Source organism: Ailuropoda melanoleuca, chromosome 16 (genome assembly GCF_002007445.2).
Source record: "Ailuropoda melanoleuca isolate Jingjing chromosome 16, ASM200744v2, whole genome shotgun sequence".
NCBI classification, from domain to species: domain Eukaryota; kingdom Metazoa; phylum Chordata; class Mammalia; order Carnivora; family Ursidae; genus Ailuropoda; species Ailuropoda melanoleuca.
The window spans coordinates 73334566-73360781 of NC_048233.1; the positions used below are offsets into that span (position 1 = coordinate 73334566).

A 26216-nucleotide genomic window follows, 5' to 3' on the forward strand; every position below is an offset into this window, starting at 1 on the left:
GGGGTGAGCCCTTAGACTGGTCCCTTCCTCCCCATCCCCCACACGCACGCCAGCGTCCTTGGCTACCGGATGGGGGTGACCTCCTTTCTGGAGCAGCCTCCCTCCAGCTGGCACGGACGCGCTAGCAAACCGTAAGGATGGGCTGTTCCCCCAACACTCCATCCTGTGAGTGTCCCTCAGGAAGCCAGCCTGACGAGGACGCCGGGCCTGCAGCCTCCTCCTGGTCTCTGTGTGGACATTGCTCCTCGAAGAGACTTGGGCCTGGGGTGGGCGGCTGACAGGCCCAGAGCGCCCACTGCTGACCAGGGGACACCAGCGGCTCTCTGAGCACCTCCTTCCCTGTATTCAGTTCCATCTCTGATCTCTGGGGTAGCAGAAAAAAGGCTGCCGCTCACCCGGCCCCAGGCTCTCTCCCAGTGTGGGACCCACACCATCTCCCAGACCCGAGTGTCCCTGTCACAGCCCACAAGGATGGCCCCCAGGGCCTGGGAGCCTTGTTGTTTGCTTGGAATGCCCACTCATTTCCTCCACCTGCCTCCCTTTCCCCGGATCCCAGGGCTGGCAGTCAGGGAAACTTCCACCCGAGGCTCAGGGAGGCCTGGCATCAGCACTCTGCCCTGCCCTTGTCCCTCCCAGCCCCTGGGCTCTGGTGTCCTGAGGCCAAATCGTGTGCCCAGTGCACGGAGTGACCGCTCCTCTCTGCTCACACCCTAGTTCACATTGGTTTCCTTGTCTTCAGCACCTTGACCTTGGGAAGTGAAAGTCTCTACAAGAGGGCACAGAGCCTCTGTCCCCAGAGGCCTTTGCAAACAGGCTGTCCGAGCACCAAGGCAGGAGGATGGACCCAGGGTCCTGTGTCTGGGATGAGCACCTCAGTGGCTTCATTTCCGGCCCAGGTCCATGGAGGGAGTGGGAAGCGTGCATTGTAGCGAGGGTCACTGTGGGCATCAGCAGGCCCAAAGTCCCCAGGGCCATACCTCTGGAAGACAGGGCAGAAGAACAAGGAATCCTGCTTTGTCTGTCCTAACCATGCCTCCAACCTACTGTGTGACTTTGGGCCAGTGATTGCACCTCTCTGAGCCTCAGTTTTCCATTGGTAGACCAGGAGTGCCCACCTCCCGGGTGGTCGGGAGGATTCATCAAGGTGGTGTGTGCCGTGTCCTTTCAGGTGCCAAAATAAATTCAGATGTCAGTCTTGGGAGGCTGCCTTGAGTAGGGGAAGTGGACTTAAAATCAGGAGCTCCTTGGGGGCGCCTGGGTGGCTCAGTCAGTTAGGCATCTGCCTTTAGCTCAGGTCATGATCTCAGGGTCCTGGGATCTGCCCCCTGTCGGGCTCCCTGCTCATCAGGGAGCCTGCTTCTCCCTCTCTTCCCCGCTCATGCTCTCTTTTGCTTTCTCTGTCTCTCTCTGTCAAATAAATAAGTAAAAACTTAAAAAAAAAATCAGGAGCTCCTGCTTCCAGCTGTGCTGTGTGACTTTGGGTAGGACCCTGCCCCTCTCTGGGCTTCAGCATCCACTGTGAAAAGAGGGAGTTGGAGGTCACCCTCACTAAGACACTTCCATCTTTGAGGATTCTCTGATCGAAACAGCCCCATGGGAGTTCTGGAACAAGGGAAAGGGTTGTGGCAGGGACCAAGCACCCAGGCCCGGTTCAACTCACACCCTAGAGATGGGGGCTTCCTAGACCCTGCAGATCAGCCGCTCTGTCCCCTCGACATTCACAACTCAACTCCGTGAGTCGGGGCGGGGGGGCAGGGGAGGCTGTCTTTTAGGATCCCACTGCATCCCCGCCAGTCTCTGCCTGGTTAACCTTCACGGCGCCGCCCCCAGGAGCCTAATTAGATTTGAGCCCCCGTTCAGCTGTGTCCATGTCCCCGTGTCCACGCCATCACCAGGCACACCAGGATTTCGGGCCAATTGCTTGTTTATGAGACGGTCTGTCTTGGGAGGAGGCCCGGCAGGCACAGCCAGCGAGCAAATAATTGCTCCCCCCTCCGCTTTGAACCTGATGGCAAGAATCGTTTTTATCCTGACAAGCCTTTGCCCCGTGCGTGTCCTGATGAAGGAAAACAAACACGGGTCTCAGAGTCCAGAGTCCGGCAAACCTCGGGTCAGGTCTGGCTCCGGGACCTTTCTAGCCCCGTGGAGACTTGGTTTCCCGAGCTGTGAAAGCGAATGATGATGGGATCATCCATTCTGCAGAGGCTTTTGTGGGATCGAGTCTGATCGCTCTAGGTGAACACTTGTGACACAATGCCCTGTTCATGGCCCTGTGCTCCCCGCACCCTGGCCTCCGCAGTGCCAAACGCCCCCTCCAGCCCCACCCTCGCTTCTCGGCAGTCCCAGAGCACTTGGTTGGGATGGCGGTTAACACTCCTCTCCAAGTGTGGGGTTATGGCTTGGCACGAAATTTGAGTGAGTCCTTGCAGGAGGAAAGCCGCCGGTGTCTGCACTTTGGACCATGCCCAGGGCTGGCACTGGCGGGGGCCTGGCATGCAGGCAGGAGGGAACTGGTGTGCAGGCACCCAAGTGCTTTCAGCTCCATCATTCCCCGCCCCACCCCCGGTGGTTGCAACGACTCTGAAAACCCCCATCTGGCAGGTGAGGAGCCGGACGCTCAGAAGGCAGACTGGCCCAGGTCTTGCAGCTTGTCCGGGCAGAGCCCTGCTGGGGGGGAAACCAGGGTGCTGGAGGCCTGGTGGCTCCAGTGGGATCCTGGCCCACAGTGCCCTCGCCTGGCCGGGGCGCTTGCAAGACACTTCTGAGTTTTACACCAGCCCAGACCTGCATTTGCTTCTTCCCATGGGGCTTCTCCATTGCTCATGTCCACCTGCCTCCTTCTCTCTCTCCAGAAAGTATGCCCGGGGGCCGAGGGCAGTGAGAGTAAAAGGAGTGATTTATGAACTGAGCTGTTCTTCTTAATCAGAGAACCCCTCCCGGGCCCGCACTGTGCAGATGGGATCGAGCCGCCATCTGGGGCGGTGGGAGGGGCCAGGTTAATAAAGCTGTCTGGCCCAGGCAGGGGCCTGCACAGGAGAACCCCGAGGCACTGCGTGACCTCACCCGTCTCTGCCCCTCTTTGGGCCTCAGGGCTCCCATCTGTCAAGGGATGGCAGGATTGGGTCATCCCCTAGAGGCCTCCAGCTGGCACAGGGGAGGGCGCTAGCTGGCTCCCTGAGAGTCTGCCTGGTAGCCTGATTCAGGATAGAGCAGCCCTGGGTTGGAAATTTCAGAGCCCAAGGCATAGCCCTTCCTCTTTCGGGTGTCCTCTCCATGGGCTGGTGTCTCGTCGGGAGCTCTGATTTGGAGTCGGAGTCGTGGCCGTGTCCGACTAACCATGTGAATAAACTCAGGCCAGTTCATTATATTCTGTCCATTTCAGCTGCCTCATATGGAGAACGGGATAATAATGGTACCGACCTCGTAGGCGAGGAGGACATAGGAAAACGCAGGAGAAATGCTTAGCAGAGCCTGCTACATGGTTAACATGCAGTACTATGAGTTATTGTTAGAGCTGGTTATCACAAAATTGTAGCAGTTAACTTGAATTTGGGGCCATTTAAGGGAAAGATATTTATAGCCATCCCAACCAAGCCATTGGCCCACAGTTCTCTCCCGTACCCACCTCCACTGATGACTGCTGGGTGTGGTTTGGGCACCCACTTATTTCAGATATATGATGCCGCTGATCATACCAGCTCCCCATGGGAAGAGCGCTTTGCAGGTTTCCAAGGGTTTTCGTATCAGATCAGTCAATTCCCTGTGCTTCATATCATGAATTCTTTTTTTAAAGGATGTATTTATTTGTTTGAGACAGAGAACGAGAGTAGGGGGAGGAGCAGAGGGAGAGGGAAAGAGAGAAACTCAAGCAGACTCCACACTGAGCACAGAGCCGGACTTGGGGCTCGATCCCAGGACCCTGAGATCATGCCCTGAGCCAAAACCAAGAGTCAGTAGCTTAACTGACTGCGCCACCCAGGTGCCCCCATATCATGAATTCTTACAACCACTTTTGGCTTCAAAATTGAGGATCACAGTTTGCAGAGGAGAACCTGGCATCTCAGGGAGGGTTAGTGACTTTCTGAAGGTCTCAAGGGAGCTGGCCAAGGCAAGTGCCGTCCCAGCAGGGACGGGGTGCATGTGACAGGCATCCCCTCGGCTGCCCTTTGCCAGCTTCCCCTTAATGCAGACCTTTGCTGGGGCAGGAAACAGCCAGGAACCAGGCCATGGGCTGGGGGAGCAGGAAGGATAAAGAGAGATGGCAGGTTGTTAAGGGCAGTTGGAACCCCAAAGAGAGGTAAGCCCATTTCAGCCCAGGAGCTGGCATACAACAGGGCAGGGATATCCAGTGAAGAGGAGGTGGGGGGAGAGGCCAAACAGAGTTCAGGGCCACCTCCTCATCACCGGATGGGCCCTTGTGTGCCACCTGGGCCTCAATGTCCAGAAGAAGATGAGTCCCGTCACCCTTGGGACATCTGCCAGCCTGAGATGCTAGGCAGGGCAGGGATGGGGCAGGGGAGAAACAGGGGTAGGAGAAATCTGACTCCTCCCTGCTTCCCTGAGCCCTGGCTAGGTGTGGGGTATAGCCCCTGAACTAGAAGTGGGGCTCCCCTCCCTAAGGCCACAGAGACCCTAGCTCTAGAAAGGAGCCTGAGTTGCCTTCCTCCTGCCCTGGACAAAGTTCCAGCCAAAGCTTCTTGGACCTTGCCTGGACCCAGGGGGCTTCTCCCTGCCCCTCCGCCACCCCCTCTTGCCCACCCTGCTGGTCGTGTCCTGCCTGGTAGGGGCCGGAGTGCACAAAACCTCCCCTCAGCCCGAGGGCCGATTTCAGGGGATTCATCACTGTTTAGGCCAGATGGGGCTGGGCTTCTGCCCCCCTCCCCTTCCTGACCCCCAGTACGGCTACTCTGACGCCTTGCCAGGAATCTCCTGGGATCACAGGAGGATGCTCAGCTCAGACTTATATCTGTCAGTCTCGGTTTCCTTCTGTAAAATGGGCCAATAGCCCGCCCAGCAGGGCTGCCGTGAGGATTCAGTACAATCACACTCGGGCGGATCAAGCACTTTCTCTCAGAGCTAGTTCTGATCCTGATTCTGGGTTTGCACTCAAGCTCCCAGGCGTCCTAACTGTGTGATGCTGGACAAGCCATTGCCCCACAGGGCTTGGCTTCCTCTTGGTACGTGGCCATGCCCCCGTGATCCCTGCTTCCAGGGGTCGTGAGCACTCGGGGAGTTCACGTGTAAGCATGTAGCCCGAAGCTCTGCTCTGCAGGTCCAGAGGCAGGCAGTTGGCGAGCCTGCTCTGTGTGTGTGTGTGTGTGTGTGTGTGTGTGTGTGTTTAGGCCAAATAGGGGTCCCAGGGTCTCAGCGAGCTCTCAGGAGGGAGGGCCCTGCTTCTGCCTTTCCACCTGCCCAGCCTCGCCTCCACCCTTCCTCAAGACTTGCTCCCCTGTGCCGCCCCTTCCCCGAGAAACCCCCCACTGCCCGCAGAGGAGTTACACCCGTGGACAGTTAGTCCTCTTTCCTGCGGGTCCCCAGCCCTATCGTCATCCCTTTCTTCGTCTCCTCAGTGTCCTCCACCACCTGATACAGACGGCGAGCCTACCGCTGTCTCCAACCCCAAACGCCCCCCGATCGTGAGGGTGAGCTCATACGCACCCCGCTCCCTAGCACGGTGCCCAGCACACAGTAGGTGCTCTGTACGCGTCTCGTAAGCAGATGCTGGTGTGGATGGAGAGGAGTCTTTCAGCCACCACACCTCCACCGACAGGGATGGGAAGCAATCTCAGCCGGCACCTGCGACCCCCAGGCCTCCCCCTTCCTCCCCATGAGAATGCCCCCTGCGACCCAAGCTCCACAGCCTCACTTTTCCAGGCCCTCCTTGCACAGGACCCGGCCGTCGGATTCCCCACAGGTGTGGCAGAACGACTGAAAGCAAGCCCTCATTTCCACCGCTGGGATCTGGCTCCTTATAGAAGCCTTCTGGCAAATCCTTCTGTGAGGCAAAGCAACCTTTTCTGGCATCCAATCTCTCCCTTGGGAGTCAGGATTTCTGGAGCAGGGGGGTTTGAGGAACACGTCCCTGCTGGCACTCTCTACAGAGGCCTCCCCGCAGATGCTCAGGTGACATCCAGGTGTGTGGGTCACCACGCCCGCTGCCTCCTCTCAGTTCATCAGCCACATGCGGTATGTCAGCACAAAGCCCATGCCTGGAACTGAGAGTCTCTTAAAGCTGTGGCTCCCCGCACCGCTCCTGGGAGGACCCAGGAGCTGCCATCTGGGCCGAGGGCAGGCACCCCGGGCAGGCCTCCCCAGCTGGAGTGGGCCCAGGGGCTGAGAGCTTTTCATTAGCGCTAATGGACCCAGATTAGCAAGGCGCCTGCCCTCTGTGCGTCCTTAGGGCAGGTTTTCATAAACAGCTTCTCGAACGTGGCTGCTCCTTATTGACTTCCCATAGTAATTGAATATTTTCTCCTTCTAGGACAAGCTGGGCCAATAAAAGAATATACAAGAGCCCCTCTGACTAGAAGATTCTGTCCTGCTGACACCTGAAGAGCTGCCCAGGTAACAAGTCAGCAATCGACACCCCCCTCTCCCTGTGTACCTCTACCCTGTCCCCTGACACTGCCCTGCCTCGTCCTCAGTTCTTTCTCAGTCTGTCTGTCTTGGCCCAAATCACTGCCTGCTGTCTGTCTTTCTCTGACTTTCCCTCTCGTCCTGACCGGTCTTTATTTCTCTGATTTGCAAAATCTGCATTGTTCTCTGTCTCTGTTGCTCTTTTCCCACTATTCCTTCATTCAGACCTATGACTTGAGGACCCACTGTGTGCCAGGCACTGCTGTGGACACTAGGAATAAGGCAGTGAATGAAACAAGTCCCGCCTTGATGAAGCATGTGTGCCAACAAGGGAAGACACGTGCTTCCGGCATAAAAAGGCACAAGACCAAGCCTGGCGTGTGGTCCCAGGGCCCTGACCTGGCCTTCGAGACCAGGGCGTTCGGCTCACATCCATCACTAACTGCTTGGATGACTTGGCCTCACCCTCTCTTCATTTCTCAGCCTGTTTTCTCGTTTCCACAGTGAAGGGGATCCAGCAGGTCAGTGCTGCCCTACCTGCTCATGACTGGGGACATAGATAACCCAAGCACCGGCTTCCAAACCAGGGGTGACACAAACAGTGGTGTCAGAGAAAAGTGTCACTTAAATCCCCTTAAAGCTCTGAACCCGTTGGGTTTGTTGCTCAAGAAACAGTCACTTGCATCTGGGGGTCACGTTGTACGATAACACACCCCTGTGTGAGCCCAGAGCTGTTGCTTGGCCAGGCGGGGGGACACCATGACAGGCACCACGACAGGAGCCTTGAGACCATGAGATCCAGGGCAGCAGGCCCGCCCACCCCCAGGCTCACCCTGGGGCAGACCCCTGCATGGAAGGGCAGCTGGAACCGCAGTACCTAGCCAGCTCCCCTGCACACTTCCCCCACGCACGTGGGGAGTTGATCTCACATGAAGTCAGGTCTGCCTGCAATGTCGACTCCCACATTTCATCCGTCTAGGCCCCAAGATTTAAAAGCTCTTATCCATCCAACGGTGCTGTCTTTACCAAGTCACTTCCTAAGTATACATTCACGTTTCTCTTGCATTTTTGTTCTACCAAGTCATATAAGCCTAGCGGTTAGAACTTCTGAATAATCCAAGAAACAGGGTCCCCAGCCTGGGGTACTTTAATTGCCCCCAAAACCCACGATAGTTGCTCCTTGGGCCAGCCAGCAGTGAGTGGATGATTTCTGAGGTGTTATTCGCAATCCTGAAAATAGCTTTAGGAGATTGCTAGTCTCAGGGAACCCCATTTGAGGACCACTCTCCCCACTCAGAAATCCCCTGCATCAGACCCCTCCCCTCTCCTGACGCAGGGAACTTGGCCAGTGAGATGGTGTCCGGGAGAGTAGGGGAGAAGAACCACCGATAGCGGGGCCACAGGGAGGGAAGAAGGGACGGAGCCACGTGGGCCAGGCGTGGCGTGAGGGACCCTGCATCTATTCGCATTCAGTCTTCAGTCCACACAATTGCCTGAGAAGGTCAGCATTCCTGTCCCCATTTAGTAGGCCCAGGGAAGCTGTGTGTCTGTCCAAGGTCATGAGGCTGGAAAGTGGAAGGACCAGGCCCCATCTGATCCGGCCGCCCCCACCCACACTGATGCTCTCTCCTCCAGATCCCTGTCGAGTCCAGGGATGGGGGAAACCTCAGTGGGCCTTTCAGCCCAGGCCCTAGAGAGAGTGTTCATTTCCCTTCAGCAGAGAGACCTCTGTTTCTCCTTCCCAAGTGCCTTTGAACATCATGTCTGAGGAACAGTGAAGCCCTCGGACCGCATAGTCTCAAGATTCTTCTCAGCCCACCTTCCAGAGACTGTTCCCACCCTCTTTTTGAGGTAAATTAGGGGACTGGGCTGTCATTCACTTAACTTCCAAAAGGCTCTGTGGGTGAGTGGAGCTCTCAACCAGGTCCAGGCAGGGATTGGGGGTTCCCTGGTCTGTCCCTCTTGTCCGGCCAATTGGCTAAGTGGGTGTGTCCCACACTCGAAAACGTGTGGTTGCAGGTGGAGCTGGCAGGTGTCCGTCTTGTGACTTCAGCCTGGGGGTGGATGATGGCCCAGAAGGCTGATTGCCCTGAACAGGGAGAAATGAGGTGACAGAGGAGATAGGAAGACAGGCCTGCATTTTGGAGGACGATGTTTGAAGGGGGCGAGGGAATTAGCACTTAATTGAAAACGATGCTGAAGAATTGTGGCTCCAGATGCAGACAGACCTGGGTTCAAATCCTGACTCAGGCCCTTCCGTGCTGTGTGACCTGGGATGAGTGATGGCACCTCTCTGAGCCTCAATTCCCTTGCCTGATAAGTGGAGATGACATTACCTCTACCCTGGAACTTTATGAGGAGTGAGATTGTGCGTGTTCCTTGGCACCTTGTAAGAATTTAAGATCCGCCCACTGTTACTAGCTGTTGCTATTGTCAGCCTCCATGTCCCAAGCCCTGCGCTCCGTATTTTCCATGCATCATGCAGAAAGCATTATTTTTATACTAATTTTAAATACTAGGAAACTCAGATGCATGCAGTTTAGGAACTTGTCCCCGGCCACCTGCTGAGCCTGGCAGGCCTGGGATCCCATCCTTGGTCAGGCACCAACGCCCTCTCTCTGCTCAAACCCCTCGCCCTGGAGCTGGAACTGTGCCTCTGGATCTCCCTCCGCCTTCTGGCTACCATCATCTTATTTTTCTACCCGTCTCACCTTTGAGGTTGTCAGAGGCTCTTCCCAGGAGACACGCTCCTTTTACTGCATTTGTCTGGGAGCCCGGCACGCCACAAGCTACCCATTAGATATAATCTGTAACGAATGTGGTCCGTAATAAATACAGGTAGCCTGTTTATGGGCTGCCATATTTATTATGCCCCTTAATTGCTACAAAGCCAGAGCCAGCTGAAGCCAGATCTTGCTCTGGAGAGCAGCTTTGCCTAGGTGGGCCGAGGAAGGGGCCGCTACAGCCCGGCCTCCCACAGTCTTCTAGCATCTTAATGGGGCTGTCCCTTCTGCCCACCAAAGGCCCATCCAGTTCAAGCCTGATGGAAGGAACTGACAGGTCCTCCAACTGCTCCATCGTTTTGCAGAGGAAGATGCTGAGGCCAGAGAGAGGAAATGACTTGGAGAGCAGGAGACTGGGGCTCTGGACTCCTAGTCCAGTGCTCCTTCTGCCCTTTTCTCTACCTGAAAGCTGTCCCTAGGCCCGGAGGAGCACAAGGTCTGGAGTGGGCTGAGTGGTATATTTATAAGCCCTGGGATGTTGTGCAGGTCGCTTCATTTCCCTGAGCCTCAGTGTCCTCATCTGTAAAATGGACAGTGCTTCCCACTTCATGGGAGTCATTGAAAGAGTCAGGGCAGGCATGTGGAGCTGGCATGTGGCTGGCAAGGGGTCAGTGCTGAATAAATATTCTTTCCTGCCCTCTTCCCCATTTCCAAAGAACGCTGAGTCTCAGCAGACGTGTGGAGTTGAGTCACCCTGGTACTGAAGGGAGAGAGGGTCGGAATGCAGCGCCCAGGGTTCAGGGCACTGTCCTGGGTCCTGAGCTCAGGGCAAGTAGCAGCCCAGGGAGGCCCGGACCCCTGCCGAGTTGGTGTGGCCATGGTGAGAGCTGTCCACCCCACTCCAGGCCAGTGCGGGCACTGACTTCTCATCGCATGCCACGATGTGGGCCCTCAGTGCCATTCTTGCAGACGAGGAAACTGAGGCTTCCAGAAGTTCGGTCACTTAGCAAAGACATAGCGGTGGAAAGATGAAGACCTGGGACTGGAGCCCAGGTGTGTTCGACTCCAGAGCCTGTGCTCAGAACCTCTGTGTTTAGATGCAGATGAGATGCTGCTTCTAGAAGGCCCGAGGTAGAGGAGGGACATGGCTGGTAGGTGGGCCTGGAGATGGCATCCCGGGGAGCTGCTCTGCAGGCAGAGGGCCGGGCTGAGGGCTGAGGGAGGGGACAAGATGACCCACGGGATGAGGGTCAAGGATGAGGGTCAAGATTCGCAGGGGCCAATCAGAAGACAGGCTGGTTAAACAGCTGTCTGGCCAGACCTGGGGGTCTGCACCGAATCTCAGCCTTCCCACTGCCCACCGGGAGGATGGGTCCCGGGACAAAGGAAGGGACAGGTCCTCTTGCTCCTGCCTATCCAGGGCAGCTCTGGGCTCTCTGGCGTCAAGAAGATCTGGAGAGAAAAACAGGCAAATGGGGCATCAGAAGGAGTCACGTGGGGACTGTCCTCACTCTGGAGAAGGCACGGCGGAGAGAGGAAAGGAGGAAGTTGGGAGCCCCCTGCTTGTATGGACCCTCAGGCCCCCTCTTTATAACAGCTGGGGGTGAGGAGGACACAAAGACGTGATGCAGGCAAAGCCCTTGGCCTCCCACCAGGTTTCCTGCCCGTGCTGTTGAATGAACATTTGCTATGTGGCAGGTTTTATGCGGTCCAGACCACGTGCCAGTCCCTGTTTTGTCCCAGGAAGAGGGCACAGCTGCCATCCCACGCCTCCGGGAGCTCACCAGAACACTGGCGGATGACATAATGCTACACAATGTGGCGGGGGCAGCGGTGGAGACCAGCAGAGGCCATGGGCGCTCTTGGGAAGGCAGGAACGGGATAGGGGGTGTCGGGGAAGGAGGTGGTGCCTTGAGGGGTGAACAGGAATTAGGTGGGAAGGGAAGAGGTGGAAAGGCGGTTCGGGCAGAGGGGATCAGCACGAGTGGAGGCACTAAGTGAGCTCCAGGGACTGTCCTTTGATGTTGGCGATGGGGCAGAGGAGTGGCCGTGGGAGTCTTGGAGGCCCTTGCGGTCCACAGTTAGGCAGTGGCCGGTCTCCTGTGGAGCCCAGGTGGTCAGCAAGGGCATGATGTGGCTGGATGTGCCTTGTGGAAAGGCCTCTCTGGGGGCACTGGCTGGAAGGGGAGTGGCTGGATGTAGGGAGACCAGGCCAGGGCTGAGGCTACATCTGGGTGAGAGAGGAGGAGGCCAGGAGCAGGACCGAGGCTGGAGGTTCTTGAAAGATCCCTGAGATGGAGGGGATGGTGTCATCAGATTCTAGCTTTGGAGGCAGATGACAGTTCCTGAACTCAGGCCACAACTCAGTGAAGGAAAGACACACACACACACACACACACACACACACACTATCCTTCGTTCTTCCAAATTAGGCCACCTGGGTTCAATTCTTGGCTTCACCACTCACCAGCTGCAACCTTGGGCAAGTCGCCCAGCCTCTCTCTGCCTCAGTTTCCTTCTCTAGAAAATCGGGATGATGATTGTGCTTATCTCGTAGGTGGCTGTGAGTTAATACATGTCTAGTGCTGAGGCTGGAGCCCTGCACCTACTCAATGTTGTTATTCCCAGGGGTGGAGACCAGCCAGGTGACCCCAGAAACCCTGTGTTCCCCCTTCTCCTCTCACCCAATCTGAGAAGAGCCCTTGGGCCAGGCGCTTTCAGAAGGACAAAAGCTTTGAGCCTGGAGCCCTTGGTGCAGGGTCACTCCCTGATTTTCCCTTGGAGCGGCCTTGGGGTCATCACTGTGTGGCCTGATGCGTTGGTTTCTGCCACCCAGTAAGATAAGAAAGCGCACACAGCTTGGACGTTCTGGGCCCTGCCGGGGTGTCCCCTGCTCAGCTCTGGCTTCAATCGGGCACAGTCGGCCGAGCAGAGCGGCCAGCAGGAAACAGGCCCTGTGAGGAGGGAAGCCCTCGGGCCCCAGGGCCCTTGCCTGCCCGACCCAGCACCTTCCTCATGGCTCCCAGGTGCCTGCGTGGTGCCATGGCCGCTGCCCAGCCAAGGTCAGACGCTTGGCACACTGGCGAAAACCACAAGGAGAGGCAACGACAGGCAGCAGCCTTTCCTGCACGCCCTTCCCCAGCAGCGGGCTCTGACTGCGCTTCTCTCTGCATGGATTCAAATGCACTTTTAAAACCCTCTAGCCTCAACCGGAATGTCACGTGGGGCTGGTCCCGCCATCACCAAGTGGGATGAGCCTGGAGTGCGGGAAGTAAGCGTGGCCCTGGGCCCTTTGTTCCTCAGCCTGTGAGGCCGTCCTTGCTGGGGAGGGCATCGGGCTATGGTTTGGGGTGGGGAGGGGGCAGATTTGCACCGTGCACGGGCTTTGGTGTTAGACCTTAGCATTGCCTCCTACACGCTGTGTGGCCTTGGGCAAATCCCTTAATCTCTCCGATAATCACACACCACACCTTGGGAGACGGATGTGAAAATTTGCGGTGACCAGTGCCTGTACCTCATTGGTTGTTACAAGAATTAAATGAGATAATAGACGGGAAGCACTGGGCACAGTATTACCACACAACAGGGGCTCCCCAAACGGGGACTACAGCGATGACAATGAATCATAGTAATTCTGGCAGCGACCACGGAAGGCAGGACTTGTCAGCTTACTTTGGGGGTCAGGCAAACGGAGCCCAGCTCTCTCCGGAGGGAGGATGGGTAACCGTGCAAAGTAACAAAGCGCCACCTTCCCTACGTTTGACCACGTCCAACACATATTCCCAGGACCCTTTGCACCACGTCCTGTCACGGAAGCGCAGACCGCCTGCTGGGGTCACCTGTAGAGGGACTCAGGCCAGGCCGAGCTGCAGCCGTGCCCCTTAGCAGCTGGGAGAGGTTGACCAGGCTATTTTCATCGTGAGCCTGGTTTCCTCACCTGTGGAAACCTCTGACCCCCGCCCCATGTCGCTCCCCGGGGCCATCAGGAAGAAAGTATGGCAATATTGACTCCTGAGTATGGACGTGACCGTGAGCTTGACGTCTGACTCGCAAGAGCAGATGCTGTCAGCTTCCCCCGGGGATGCGGAAGGCCTGCATCTTATTCGTTTCAAGCCCCAGTGCCTGGCACACAGTCAGTGCACACTAAATGCAGGCTGAACGGAATTGCATTCAGTGACTCGCTACCAGGGGCATTTTAGGTAGAGACGGGGAAGGCTCCTTAGGTAGGTGGGCTGCTGTGGGTCTTATGATGGAGGTAGTCAGGGCGTGGGGAGGGTTTGGCCTCAGGAAGGGGTGCCCATACCCCCTTTCCCCTGTGACACCCCTCCGCTGGCACCCTGGAACAGCCCTGCGCCGTCCTGTGGGCTGGAGGGCGTGTGGGGAGGCAGGAATTCTGGCGTGAGGCCTGGATTCTGATCCTGCTCCGTGACCTTGGCAAGTTCCTGAAGGCTCTGAGCCTGGGCGGCTCTTCTGACAAACGGAAGGCTCACCTCTGCAGTCAAGCACTGTCCCAAGGCAGCCCTGTTGAGCACCTGCTGCAGCCAGACGTCGTGCTAAGCACGTTCCCGCGTTATTTCCGTGAATCCTCACGATACTGCCGGGAGGAAGCTTCTGTTTTTAATCTCCTTCCTTGGGTTGGAAAGAGCAAGATTCAGAGAGGTGGAGTGATTCGCCCAGGGCCACACAGCATACGAATGGTAGAACTGGGCTTGAGCCCGGGCAGGTTTGCTTCCCCGGGTTCTCACTCCTCTAACTTTGGCCCCGCGAGGTAAAAAGCTACCCTCCAAGAGAGGAAATTGTTACCAGTCTCCCTCTTCGTCCACAGGCTGAGAGGGCAGGGCTGACCATGCGGAACCCCCCATGGGGAAGGGGGAGGGCAAGGGTTCTTTCTGGGTGGGGCCAGCAGGGAAACTGAGGGGCTCGTTCTTCTGTAGGTAGAACACCATGGAAGGCGACTGTCTGAGCTGCATGAAGTATCTGATGTTTGTTTTCAATTTCTTCATCTTTGTAAGTATTGCTGGAACGTTCCTGGGGTCTCCCTAGGCCTCTGCTGGGTGTGCAGAACGGACTGTGGCTTAGATGTAGTTGTACTGGGCTGAGTCCTGGGGGCAGGACAGGGGCCAGGGCCAGAAGCAAATCTACCAGGCCAGCCAGAATGTCCCAGATGAGAGGCCCCCAGTGGTGCCCGCCCCACTCCAAAGAGCCCATGGTCACAGGAGAGATGTGTTGTACAGACCCTGGGACGGTTCAGGCCCTCTCACAAAGGGTGGGGGCCTTCATCCTGGCTGCCTGGTAGGGTCCGGGAGAAGGAGGGGATGGAGAAGAGAGCAGCAGAGAGAGCCCCACTGACCCCGATCCCCAGGGCAGTTGCAGGCCTCGGAGCCCGCTGGGCTGAGCTGCTGTGACCAGCTGATGCAATCCGAAACCTCTCTGGGGCTGGAAGCACCCTGGGTTCAAGAGGGCTCTGCATCTTACCAGCTCTGTGATCAGAAACACATTTCACCTCTCTGAACCTCAGTACCTTCATCCCTTCATTGCCTACCTCAACAGGTTTCTTGAAAATTAAGCAAGATTCTTAGTTTAGGAAGTGCCTGGAATGTGCCAGCATTCGCTAGCTTAGCTCCCTCCGCATCTAGCCTGTGGATTCTGTACTTGAAAGCACAGAGGCCCTGAGCGCCCAGGGGGCCAGCCCAGCGCCCTGCAGCCCAGCCCACCTGCTGGCAGCACCCCGCCCCAGGCTCTGCTCAGGCCCCTGGCCTCTCGCAGGGACAGAGCCACACTCCTGGCGTCTTGAGCCCCCACCGGCTCTCTGGAGCCCACCTCAACCTTTGACCTTAGTGCAGTCAAGACGTGGGTGAGTAGAAGTCCACTGATGCCCTCCAGGACAGGGTCACTGTGAAAGAGAGGTCCCTTTCTGGTCAAGACTGGCTCTGTCTATCTCTCTTTTCTCTCTCCATCTATTTTTTTAATGCATTCCAGCAACTCTCCTGGGGTCCCTCCCTTGCCCATAATCCTGAAGAGCAGGGAGCCTCCAGACGTGAATTCCCGACCCAACTTCCTAGCTGGGAGGCCCCAGGCAACCTCAGTGTCCCCACCTGAAACGGGGCTGCATCCCCTTGGGCAGCTCACTCTGTGCCCTCGAAGCAGCCCTCAGCACACAATCGTTGAACCCCAAAACCTTAAGAGCAATGAGGAAGGAGGCAGCTGTTACCAGAGCTTTTGTAAGGGATGGAGGAGAAAGAGTGCTCAGCACAGGGCAACCGTGGGAACTCTGTCATCAGCAGTCCCTGTTGGCCTTCCCTCTCTCGCCGCCCAATGCTGTGTCCTTCCGGCCTCCCCGCCGCTCCCCTGCCCCGACCCTTGTACCTAAGAATATTGTCTCCTGCCCCAAGCCCCAGGCCATGCAGCTCTGCCCGCCGGCTTGCGGACCCCTCAGCCACGCCAGAGCTCACCAGCTTTCTCTTAGCCACAGCCTGGCATTGCTGGCCTGCACCTCTGGGGGACCTCTGGGGGACTTCTGGTCCTCCCACCACACAGAAATTTCAGACACTTGACCCCATTCAAAACCTGATGAGGCCAAACTGTCCTCCTGTAGCAGATCTGCTTCCAGTCCTTGTCTGTCCCCAAGGGAAATGGAACGGATATTTATCGAAACTTGCTAAGCACATTCCTATCCACTCTGTCCTTTCTTCCTTGGGGACACCTTGGGAGGGCAGAGGGGAATTTGTATCTTCTTTTACCCACGAGGAAGCTAAGGCTCAGAGAGGTTAAGCCACTTACCCAAGGTCACACAGCTGACAAGTGGTACAGCCGTTTCTCTGGACGAAGCTACCTCTCTCCGAAGATGAGTAAGGCCCGGAGAGATGGGCCATGGACATGAAGGCATGGACAGGAAGAGGAGCTGGTTTGAGAGCAGTGAGCCCATGCTGATGAGGGCTCGTGTTGAGGGCAAAGCGGATGGTTTTTGTCCACGTTTTCCCGGCCCCTAACACGGTACAGGCACAGCACAAGCTCCAGAGTGTGTGCGTGGACTTGGGGATTCAACCCTGGCTCTGCCGTGAACCTGCATGTGACCTTTAGCAAGGCATGGCCCCCTCTGGGGCTCAGTGTGGAACCAGGGGGTCTGACTAGTGACCTCCTTGTCCTGCAGCTCTGACATTTAAGGAGACTATAAAAGTGGCAAATAAACTCTATGTGGCAAGGTCCTCGGCAGCCCGCGATGGGGTGCGGATCAGAGATTGGGTTTGGAGGACACCCTAAAGGTCTGGGTAACCAGGAAAATGCAAAACCATGGAAAGTGTTGCTGGGACACTGGTTTGTGCAGCAAATGGGTTTCTGCCTGGTTCTCTGGGGATCCCCGGGGCTCCCTGGTTCCACCCTGGGGACCCCCGCTCAGAGGAACGGTGTGCGTGTGGAGTGTCTAACCCCCCCCCATTCTGCCTCTTTCTTCTCTGCGCCCCTGACCGGCCCTGGGAGCAGCTGGGCGGGGCCTGCCTGCTGGGCATCGGCATCTGGGTCATGGTGGACCCCACCGGCTTCCGGGAGATCGTGGCCGCCAACCCCCTGCTTATCACAGGCGCCTACATCCTCCTGGCCATGGGCGGCCTGCTTTTTCTGCTCGGCTTCCTGGGCTGCTGCGGGGCCGTCCGTGAGAACAAGTGTCTGCTGCTGTTCGTGAGTAGCCCCATCCCCACCCCACCCATGGGTGCCCCGGGGGCAGAGTGTGGGGGGCCCTGTGTCTACCCTGCGGGGGACTCAGCGGTCACACCCAGGGCCAAGCCAGCTAGCTAGGCTGTCTTCCAGGAGTGGGAAGGCCACCAACCTGTTCCACTTGCCCCTGCGGCCCCAGCTTCCAGAGCCTGCTGCTTGCCTTGGGCCTGTTCCTGCTGTGTGGGTGGGCTGTCCTCAGGTGGAGAGCGCCCTTGGCCTCCAGGTCTGAACAGCCAAGGCATCGTCCACTGAGAGCATTGACCGTGATGCTTTTCTACTTGCCTTCTTCCAAGAACTCAAATGTGTGACTCCTTGGTAAAAAAAAAAAAAAAAAAAATGGAGGGTCCCTATTAGATAATCCACTCACTGTTTGAGTTTCCAGTTTTAAAATAGAGGTGATGTGATCTCTGAAATCACTTTCTTCATTAAATAATAGTGTTTGAGGGGCTACTGTGGGCCACATAGGTCACCAGTCGCTGAAGATGCATGAGGGCGGAGCGGCCGTCCCCTCCCTGGTGGACAGGCCCATGGGAGGCCGGGAGGCCCAGGAGGATGAGCGGACAGCCGGCAGGCCTGGGTTTCAGCATGCGCCCTGCTCTGTCCGCTAACTAATGATGTGACTTCGGGCTAGTTTCTTAGCCTCTCTGAACTTTAGTGTCTCTGCTTGTTAAACAAGGGGCAGCTTAGCTGTAGATTGGTGCCGAATGGGGCCAGCAGTCGATGCTCTGTTTCTCTGACCTTCCATTTTCCCGCAGCTGGGTCCTTTGGGCTTCTGACTACTTTCCTGGCCTTGGTGGATGGGTCTCCAGCCCCAGTGAGGTCCTGTGTGGGCCCAGGGCTGGAGAGCTTCTAGTTGGAGCCCAGTCCCACTATAGGGCAAGGTAAAGACAGCCGTGCTTAGGCAAATGTGTGTGGATGGGTCAACGTGCAGATGCTTTTCGCGGGTGAGAGGGTGGAGGGGTCTGGAGTTAGGCAATCCGGGAGGCATGCCCTGGTTAGCGGGAGAGCTTCCTTGCAATGCGTCTGCTCCTGTGGCTTTGGGAGGTAGAGATCCGGCACCATGCCTCCTTCCCAGATTAGAACAGACTGTACGGGCCCCATTCGTGTCATGGTGAGATTCCCCACATCCCAGACAGGAAGTGAAATCAGCTGTGAAATGTGTGACTCGGGAGCCCGGGGTCCCTTTTGGCCTTGAGCAGCCTGAAACTTTGCGTTTGGAGAGAAACAAAGAAACCTGCGGGCGCCCCCTGGCGGAAATCCCTCTACAGTGCCAGCCGGGGCCAACGTAGGCTTGGGAGCCCATGGGGACTTTAAAAGGAGCTGGGATATGAGTCCCAGGTCACGCCAACCCCTCTTTTCTCCCCTTGCCTCAGGCCCCCCCAGGTCTCATCCCTGAAACCAAGATAAGAGGCCAGGCCAGGGCGCTGGGCTGGGAGCAGGCTGGGGGCCTAGAAAGCCCTCCCCACAAACTGGCAGCCCCTGAGCCTGCCGTTGGATGGGTACCTCCGTCCCTGTGGAGAAGACCAAGACCCGGGGACCAGCTGAGGTTCGCTCCAGCCCCCCACCCCCACCTCTGAGTCCAGGCTATGGCCAGGCTATGGCCAGGGCCTAGCCCTGAGAACCTTAAAGTATCCCCTTCCACCCCCCTCTTCTGCCACCTTCTCCTTCCTCCCTCTTCTCTCCGTTAGTCTTGAGATCTAGGAGGCCTACCCACGTTCATCCCTTTCTTTTCTTGCTCTTTCTCTGTCTCTGTCCCTCTGCCTCCTATCTCTTGCTTCTATTCCTGCTGCCTTTCCTTATCCCTCTCCTGAGTTCTCCTAGTCTCTGCCCCTCTCTCCCTACTTCCCCTGTGTCCTTTCCCCTCCCCCTTCTCCCTCTCCTCCCATGCCTCCCCTCTCCTCCCCTCTCCTCCCCTCTCTGAAGCCCAGCACCTATTAGCCTGAGGTCTCAGTGTCAGTCACAGGCAGGGGACTCTTGGACCCAGGTCCCCTGTGTCTCAGACCTAAAATGGACTCACATGTCTGAAATTCACCTAAAATTATGTGCAAAATATTACATTAGGGTCTTGTGTGTGTTAGTGTGTGCGTGTTGTGTGAACATGTAGGTCTCTGGGGAGAGGTGGCACAGCTTCTGGAAGGTTTCCAAAAAGATTCATGACCTAAAAACTAAGAAGAACCACTTCTCTCTTCTGACCTGGCCTGGCCGTGTGGTGGTTCCAGCCACAGAGGGGCACCAAGTCTCACCCCTGGTGGCCACCGAGGTCCCTCGAGAAGCCTGACACCCCTGTTCCTCAACCTTCCAGGGAGGAAGGGAAGACTCGTCACAAACAGGACCAAGAGGGAGTGCCTTTGGCCACCTCAGCAGATAGGGAGAGTTGGGGTGGGGGAGCACCCCACCCCCGCTCTGAGGCTGAAACCCCAGGGCCCCATCACCCTCAGCCGACCACCAATGATCCTAATGGCCACATCACCTAATGATCAATTTTTCTAAAGATGCGGTTTCCAAATGCTCCTGTCGATCAATTTTACGGCATTTTCACATACAATAGGACAATTTCCGCCTATAATGGGCATTTTGTGGCATCCCTTTTTCTCAATTGCTTGCCTATGAGTTGTTCACATAATGTTTTTAATCTATTTATTTAAAGATGCAAAAATTTTTTTATATTTTATGACAAAGGCATGCTAAATGGGAAAGAAGAACAACAAAACGAGATGTGTGTATTTAGAAGAGATAAATGAGCTGAACGGCAAATAAAGTATGTAAATTTGGTGAACATTTATTAGAAACAAGAACTGAAAGTAGATGTACCCATAGGCAGATGGACCAGAAAAGTCTGGAAATGTTTGCGAGAAGGCAAAAGAGCAGCTTCCGTCCCTTTATTCATTTTTCCATCCAGAGCAAAGTGGTGAACATTTGATGTTTGAGAATTACTGGCAAATGTGTCCTTAGGCAAATGGGATGAGATGAGAATAACTCAAACCCCTGGGAAAGGCCCCGCTCCATGAGGGGAAGCCCAGGGAGGCCGGAGGTGAGAGGACAAGCCCTGTGACCTGGTCCAGGGGGAGCCCCTCCAAATACCCAAGGGTAACCTTGTTAAGCAAGAGGAAGTTATTTCCTGCTGGAGAAGACCAGAGGGCAGAAGTGGCATGTAGGGCTTGGGGAAACCCTGCTCCAGGAGAGGACAATGGCAAGGAGATCTTCAGGCCCCCTCCCTCTGAAGAGCCCTACTTCCTCCTTCCATGAGTTACTAGGCTCATTCTTGAATTGCATCTCAGGAATCATGAACCTCAGCTCAACGTAAACTGCGTGACAATGGGGACCGGCCTTGTGTATATGAGTTTGCCAGGACCTAGCATAGTGCCTGGTACACAGCAGGTTCTCAATGAATAGTCCTAGAATAAAGGGGGAGAGAGGAAGTGGTCTTACAGGCATGGTAAGAGCATGGGCTTTGGAGTCAGAAAAGTCTGGGTTCTCGCCTCTGCTCTGCCACTTCCTGGCTGTGTGACCTGAGGGCAGTTACTTAACCTCTCTGAACCTAGTTTTCTCCTATGTAAAAGGAAGATGATGATACTGCTTTCCCAGCCACAGTGTTGCCATCACGGCTCAAGGAGAAAATGTGCATCTTGCTTAACTCTGTTCCCAGCACAGGCAAACACTTGATAAACGTGAAACTCAAAGAATTAGGTTGGTCGTTGGTAACCGCAGCAGCTTCACCACGCTGCCGAGAGCACCCCGGGAAAGGGTGCCTCAGTGGTGAGCTCTCAATAGAGGCCAGCCGGCGTTACTTTCTCGGGACTTGCCCACACCAGCCCTTGCCCTCGGGAAAGCCGTGCCTATCTCTTGATTCCGAGCTGCGATCTGAGCAGCTCTGTGCTGTGCTGGCCTCGTGCAAAGCGCTTTAGCGGCACCAGCCGGGAGAGCCCCACGCTCCTGGAACGATGGGTGCGCGCTGTGCACGCTGTGAGCTCTGTCTCATCCATAGTTTATAACTGTCTCGGCTGTGATCGATAGCCAGAGCCAGCTCACTCGCCTTGCTGAGGACGGAACCATTTCCAGGGCCACTCTGCGAGCCTGGGAACTGCCAGCAGCTCCGCCAAGAGGGCAGAGGGCAGGGAGGAGGTCCCATGGCGGCCCCGTCGCCGGATGCCCATCCATCAGCAGCCAAATGGAAGTGCCAGGAGCCCTGCCAGGGGCCTCCATCACTGTCACGGGGGGTGAGAGGCTGCGGAGCCTCTGTGGAAGTGGGGGTTGCGGGCTTGGCACAGTGGACTGTGGGAGTCGTGCTGGGCGGGGGTGGGGGACAGCCTGCCCGGGGCACAGGAGGCCCTCTGGGACTTTCCCTTCTGGGCGGAGAACTCTGCCCCCAGACCCTAGCAAGCCTGGGGAAGCAGACCCCAGGGCTCAGAAGAGTCCCTCAGGCCAGCCCTGAGCCGCGCTTTCCAGCAGAGAGAGAAGAGGCAGCGTGGTGCTCCGAAGAGAGAGCTGGATGAAGAGGAAGGGTTTTGCTCTGGCATTTTCAAGCTGCGCCCCTTTGGAATCATCCTTCCCTTCTCTGGCTTGTTTCTTCCACTGTGGCCACGCGGGCTACAGAGGAAGAGGCCGTGAGATGGGCATCAGCTTCTGGGGCTGAACAAGCCTCTATGAGCCGGAGCCCCTGTGGGAGGCAGCTTGACCCGGCCAGCCCGTGGCCGAAGATGACCGGCAGGGATGAGGAGTGCAGGGGTTTTTATGCAAGGCGATCCCCTTGGGGTTGGACATTTAAAAAACAAACGAAGCCGGTGACAGGTCTCGAGGATGTTTCCTATCTGCACCCTGGATAGACCATCTCGAAATCCATCCCGAGGCTCTCCGTCCGCAGCCCAAGCGGTTTGGAGAAACCCCAGGGACTGTGTGGGGCGGCCGCTGTTAGAGCTGAAAAGTCAGGGAGGGAGCAAGACGGGGGTCTTCCTGGGATGAGGCTAAAGTGACAGAAACCTTCTTCTGACTGGAGGAGATGCGACCCAGGGGAGGGACACCCAGGGGCGCTGCCAACCACAGCTGGTGTCTGTGGGGAAACCAGTGCTGAGCTGACAGCCGGGCCCTCTGAGGCTCATGTGTGCTGGCTTCCATGGTCCCTCTCCACGTGTAAGAGCCTCAGTGACAAGCTTTGCTCAGCCTCTCTGACGACATACAGAAACTTTCACATCCATGACTTCATCATTCCCCATCATGATCCCAGGAGTGGATGTTAGCATCCCCATTTTACCAACAAGAAAACTGAGGCTCAAAGGGGTTTTTTGTGATTCTCCAAAGACACACGAAGGAAGGACAGGAGGCTGAGTTGTCCCGAGGCTGAGCCCAGGACCATCTGCCTCCTTCCAGCCCAGGCACATTCAGTGCAGGTCTCGGGGCAGCTGGCCGCAGTGGCTGGGAGGGTGTGGACGAGCCTGTCTCCATGGACAGTGGGGATTTGGTCCTCTGCTGTGGTCTCCAGGTGGGCTGACAGCTCCGGGATTGTCACAGACCAGAAATGCCAAAGGCACCTGCCACGCAGTCATTTCCTGTTTCTTATGCCAACTGCCCTCGGCCAAAGCAGGGCCCACCCTGACCAGGGTCTGCGAGGTGGCAGGTAGCAAGGTTGTTATGGTGAGCGAGTCAGACCTGGATTCGTTTGTTCACCTGACAGCCACATACCGACACCTTAGCTGGCAGCCCCGGGCATGCAGCTCACTGTTACAGCCTCTGTGATTCTGCTTGGGATCTGGGGCAGGGCGGGGGGCGGGGTGCACAGCTGCCAGGCAGGCACCTCTGTGGGCCACTGTGATGTGGGGGAGCCAGGGAAGGCTTCTCACCAGGGGGAGGGGCTGGGCTGAGCCTGGTCTGGAAAATGAGGAGCTGGTGGGCAAGGAAGGAAGGAGCCCTTCTGGCAGAGGGAGGGGGTAGCATGTAAGGACCCCAAGACAGGAGGCATCATGGAAAGTTCGGGGGACACGAAGAAATGCAGGGAATAGAGCAGAGAGGGGTCTTGTTAGACTTCAGACTCCAGCGCCTGAGTTTCCAGATGTTGATGGACCCATCACCTTCCCTCCCATCTTGCTCCTTTATTGTGGCTGAAATGAACGTCACCTCCCCGCTGCTCATGGGAAGGAGAGACAGCCAGGCAGGGAGAGGTGGTGCTGGGGCGGGCAGGGTGAGGAAAGCCAGTCAGGGGTCCCCAGGGAACTCCGGATTTCCACGTGGAGAGGGCCCAAACAGGTCCACATTGATCATCTTCCAGGGCTGCTGGGTGGTGTTGTTCAGGCTGAACACTGCACAAGGGGCATCGTGGAAGGGGTACCATTTGCCCGGAAGGTGTATTTGTTTGTTTACTGTTCCCTATTTGTATTATAAACTTGCTGACCCCAAAGATGAATTGCTGGCTTGCTGCCTATGAAAAAAGGTCTGAGGTATGGCAGTGAGGTTCCTTCGGCTCCTACGATCGGTGCATTGGGTCAATGGCATGACAGATGGATGGGCGCGTCAATGAGCGGTCGCCTGTCCCCTCCCCGCTGCCCTTGGGGCTCACGAGCCTGCCTCTTCTCTTTGCAGTTCTTCCTGTTCATCCTCATCATCTTCCTGGCGGAGCTCTCGGCGGCCATCCTGGCCTTCATCTTCAGGGAAAACGTACGTGCCCCAGCCCCGCTTCGTGCCCACCCCCCCGCCCCCAGAGAGGGTCTCGCAACCTCTCAGCCACCAATTCCAGCCCAAATCGTGACCCACCACCCCAGCAACCCTCTTCCTGCAAGGGTTTTTCCAGAAGGCAGAATCAGAGGGTCCTTAAGGGTCTCTGCTCTTCCAAAGCAGCTGATACGACCCCACACCTGATTCTGGAATCTTCCATTCCACACGGTCCCCAGCAATAATTGTTGGACAGGCAGAGGAGAGTCGACGAGGCTGTCTCCCAAGCCCTGGGCTATGGGACGTGCAGGAGGACAGAGCACAGCCCTCTCAGTTGAGGCCCCAGCCAGTGTCCAATTTGGGCAACTTGCCCTCACCAGCCACCTTTTTCCAGGGGCTCCAACCACCCGGGGCACCAGCTCCCTCCCCTGAGGGATGGCAGCCACAGGGGGCCTGGAAACAGGAGGGAGAGTGAAAGAGAGGGGTGAGGGGTCCGAGACACAGCCGCTCTGTGGGCCAAGAACGGAGCCTCCAACTGGACACCACGCAGGGCCCGGTCCTTTCACTGCAGGGGAGAGGAGGGTGCTGAGGCCCGGGGAGAAGAGTTCGAGGGTAGGAGCACCTTCCCCGGACAACTCTGGAAACCGCATTTGCAGGCTCCCTGCTCCACATCCTGACTTCTTCAGGGCCGGGGACCCGGGGTACCCCCTGGCTCTGAGGAACAGCTCAGGGGCGAGGGGCCAGACCCCACCCTGGATAAGTCCTGCTTCTGGGAAGACCTGCGGGGCTGAGACAGTTCCCCTGCGTGCCCTGGCCTCGGGCTCAGGGGGGTGTATGGGTAGACGTCCTTTTCTGGCCTGTGATCCCGTAAGGGGAGGCCACAGGCCCTGAAGGGTGGACTCGGGGGCCACCCCAAGTTAGTGGCTTAGGAGAATCCCCGGCACTGGGGCCCCTGGGGCCTTGCCTCCCCTCCAGGAGCAGCTAGCTGAAGAGACCAGGCCAGGGCGGGGCTGCCCCAAGCTGCTGGGGGTGGGGGTGGGGACCTCAGCCTGCCCTCTGCCTCTTCCTCCAGCTCACCCGCGAGTTCTTCACCAAGGAGCTCACCAAGCACTACCAGGGCAACAATGACACAGATGTCTTCTCTGCCACCTGGAACTCGGTCATGATCACAGTGAGTGACGCCCCCCGGGATGCGGTGAGCCGTCAAAGCCACGATGCCAGGTGCAGCAAACATCCGGCTTCCAGAGCCTGCTTGGCTCACGTGCCCGTCCCAGACAGCACTAATCAGTCAGGGCTGGCCCACTGAGCCCGGCCTGGGCCTGGGCATCCGCATCCTCCCAGCATCCTGGCACATCCCACACAGTCCAAACTCCGGCTAAAACCTGTTTGCTATCCCTGAGTCTAGTCCTCTGTCCATGTCAATGAGAGAAATCACAGCCACTGTTTAGTGGGTGCTCAGGCCCAATGAGGAGGGAATTGTTATCACCACCCCCATTTTACACAGGAGGACACTGGAGGCTCAGAGAGGTTGCGTGACTTTCCCAGGGACACACAGGAGGAGCAGACTGAGCCAACCCCTAGCCAAGTCTTGACTCCGCTCCAGCACCTTGCCTTATGGTGGCCTCGGGAGAGGCCGTCTGTCCACCTCTTCCCCTGGGGCCCAGCTCCAAACACCCAGACTCTTCCCTTCGCTCTCCTCCTAGTTTGGCTGCTGCGGCGTCAACGGGCCTGAAGACTTCCGGTTTGCATCAGTTTTCCGCCTGCTGACTCTGGACAGTGACGAGGTGCCCGAGGCCTGCTGCCGGAGAGAACCGCAGACCCGGGACGGGGTCCTGCTGAGCAGGGAGGAGTGCCTGCTGGGAAGGGACCTCTTTGTGAACAAGCAGGTACCAGGCCCTGCTCCCCCAGACAGGGGGACTCGGATGGCCAGAGCTGGGCGGGTGGTGATGCTGGCATGGACGGTCTGGAGCACCCCAGACCTCCCCCGGAAGGGTGGGTCATGACAGGCGACTCCTGAGTGGGGGCTATGAAGCCCGTGAGATCCAGCCAGCATAGAGGAAGCACGAGGGCGGCAGGTGGGCCGGCGGTGGTGCAGGCCAGAGGAGAGGGCCTTTCGTCTGGGGTTAAAGGGTGAGCCGGAGCTGGCCGGTGTTCCAGGCAGAGCACTCCCTGAGCTGCTGACCATGCAGGTCAGGAGCCCAAACCTGAATTACATAGTGGTGGGGGGGCTCCTTAGCTCTTATTTTGGGGGAAGCTCACCTGTGCCATATAGAAGCCCCTTCTGTCCCCCAGGGAGCAAGGTTCCCCTCCAAGGTCAGGGAAACCACCAGACTCTCTGCTTCTCTTGCCACCGGAGGACTTTTTCTCCGTCCGAGGAAGAAGCCCTTTCCCCTTCTTGCACGTGCCGTCTCTGAGGGACACAAGGCCCCTGCTTTGCCTCCCCGCACCCCGCTGTGAGACACGTAGTGCCCTTGTACTTGATTCCTCCTTCCCACTGAACAGCAACCCCCCCCCCCAGGCCCCTGGACCTCAGGTGTGTGTGTGAGAGACCAGACAGGGGGTGTTGGG

The 26216-nt window shown here is 57.2% G+C and overlaps 1 protein-coding gene across 5 annotated transcripts in view; it reads left to right on the forward strand.

Moving 5' to 3' along the window:
* The window catches only part of TSPAN18 (tetraspanin 18), a 180732-nt gene that overhangs the window by 147517 nt on the left and 6999 nt on the right, over positions 1 to 26216 (forward strand). For 4 of the 5 annotated variants that reach the window (XM_034646436.1, XM_034646435.1, XM_034646438.1 and 1 more), the window contains 6 exons: positions 6482 to 6564; positions 14234 to 14306; positions 16779 to 16973; positions 23580 to 23654; positions 24721 to 24819; positions 25352 to 25534. In XM_034646436.1, the coding sequence (XP_034502327.1) occupies positions 14244 to 14306; positions 16779 to 16973; positions 23580 to 23654; positions 24721 to 24819; positions 25352 to 25534 (615 nt within the window). In that variant the 5' untranslated portion in view covers positions 6482 to 6564; positions 14234 to 14243. Of the gene's footprint in view, positions 1 to 6481; positions 6565 to 8293; positions 8428 to 14233; positions 14307 to 16778; positions 16974 to 23579; positions 23655 to 24720; positions 24820 to 25351; positions 25535 to 26216 lie in introns of those variants that run through there. The other variant, XM_034646439.1, reaches the window with a different exon arrangement.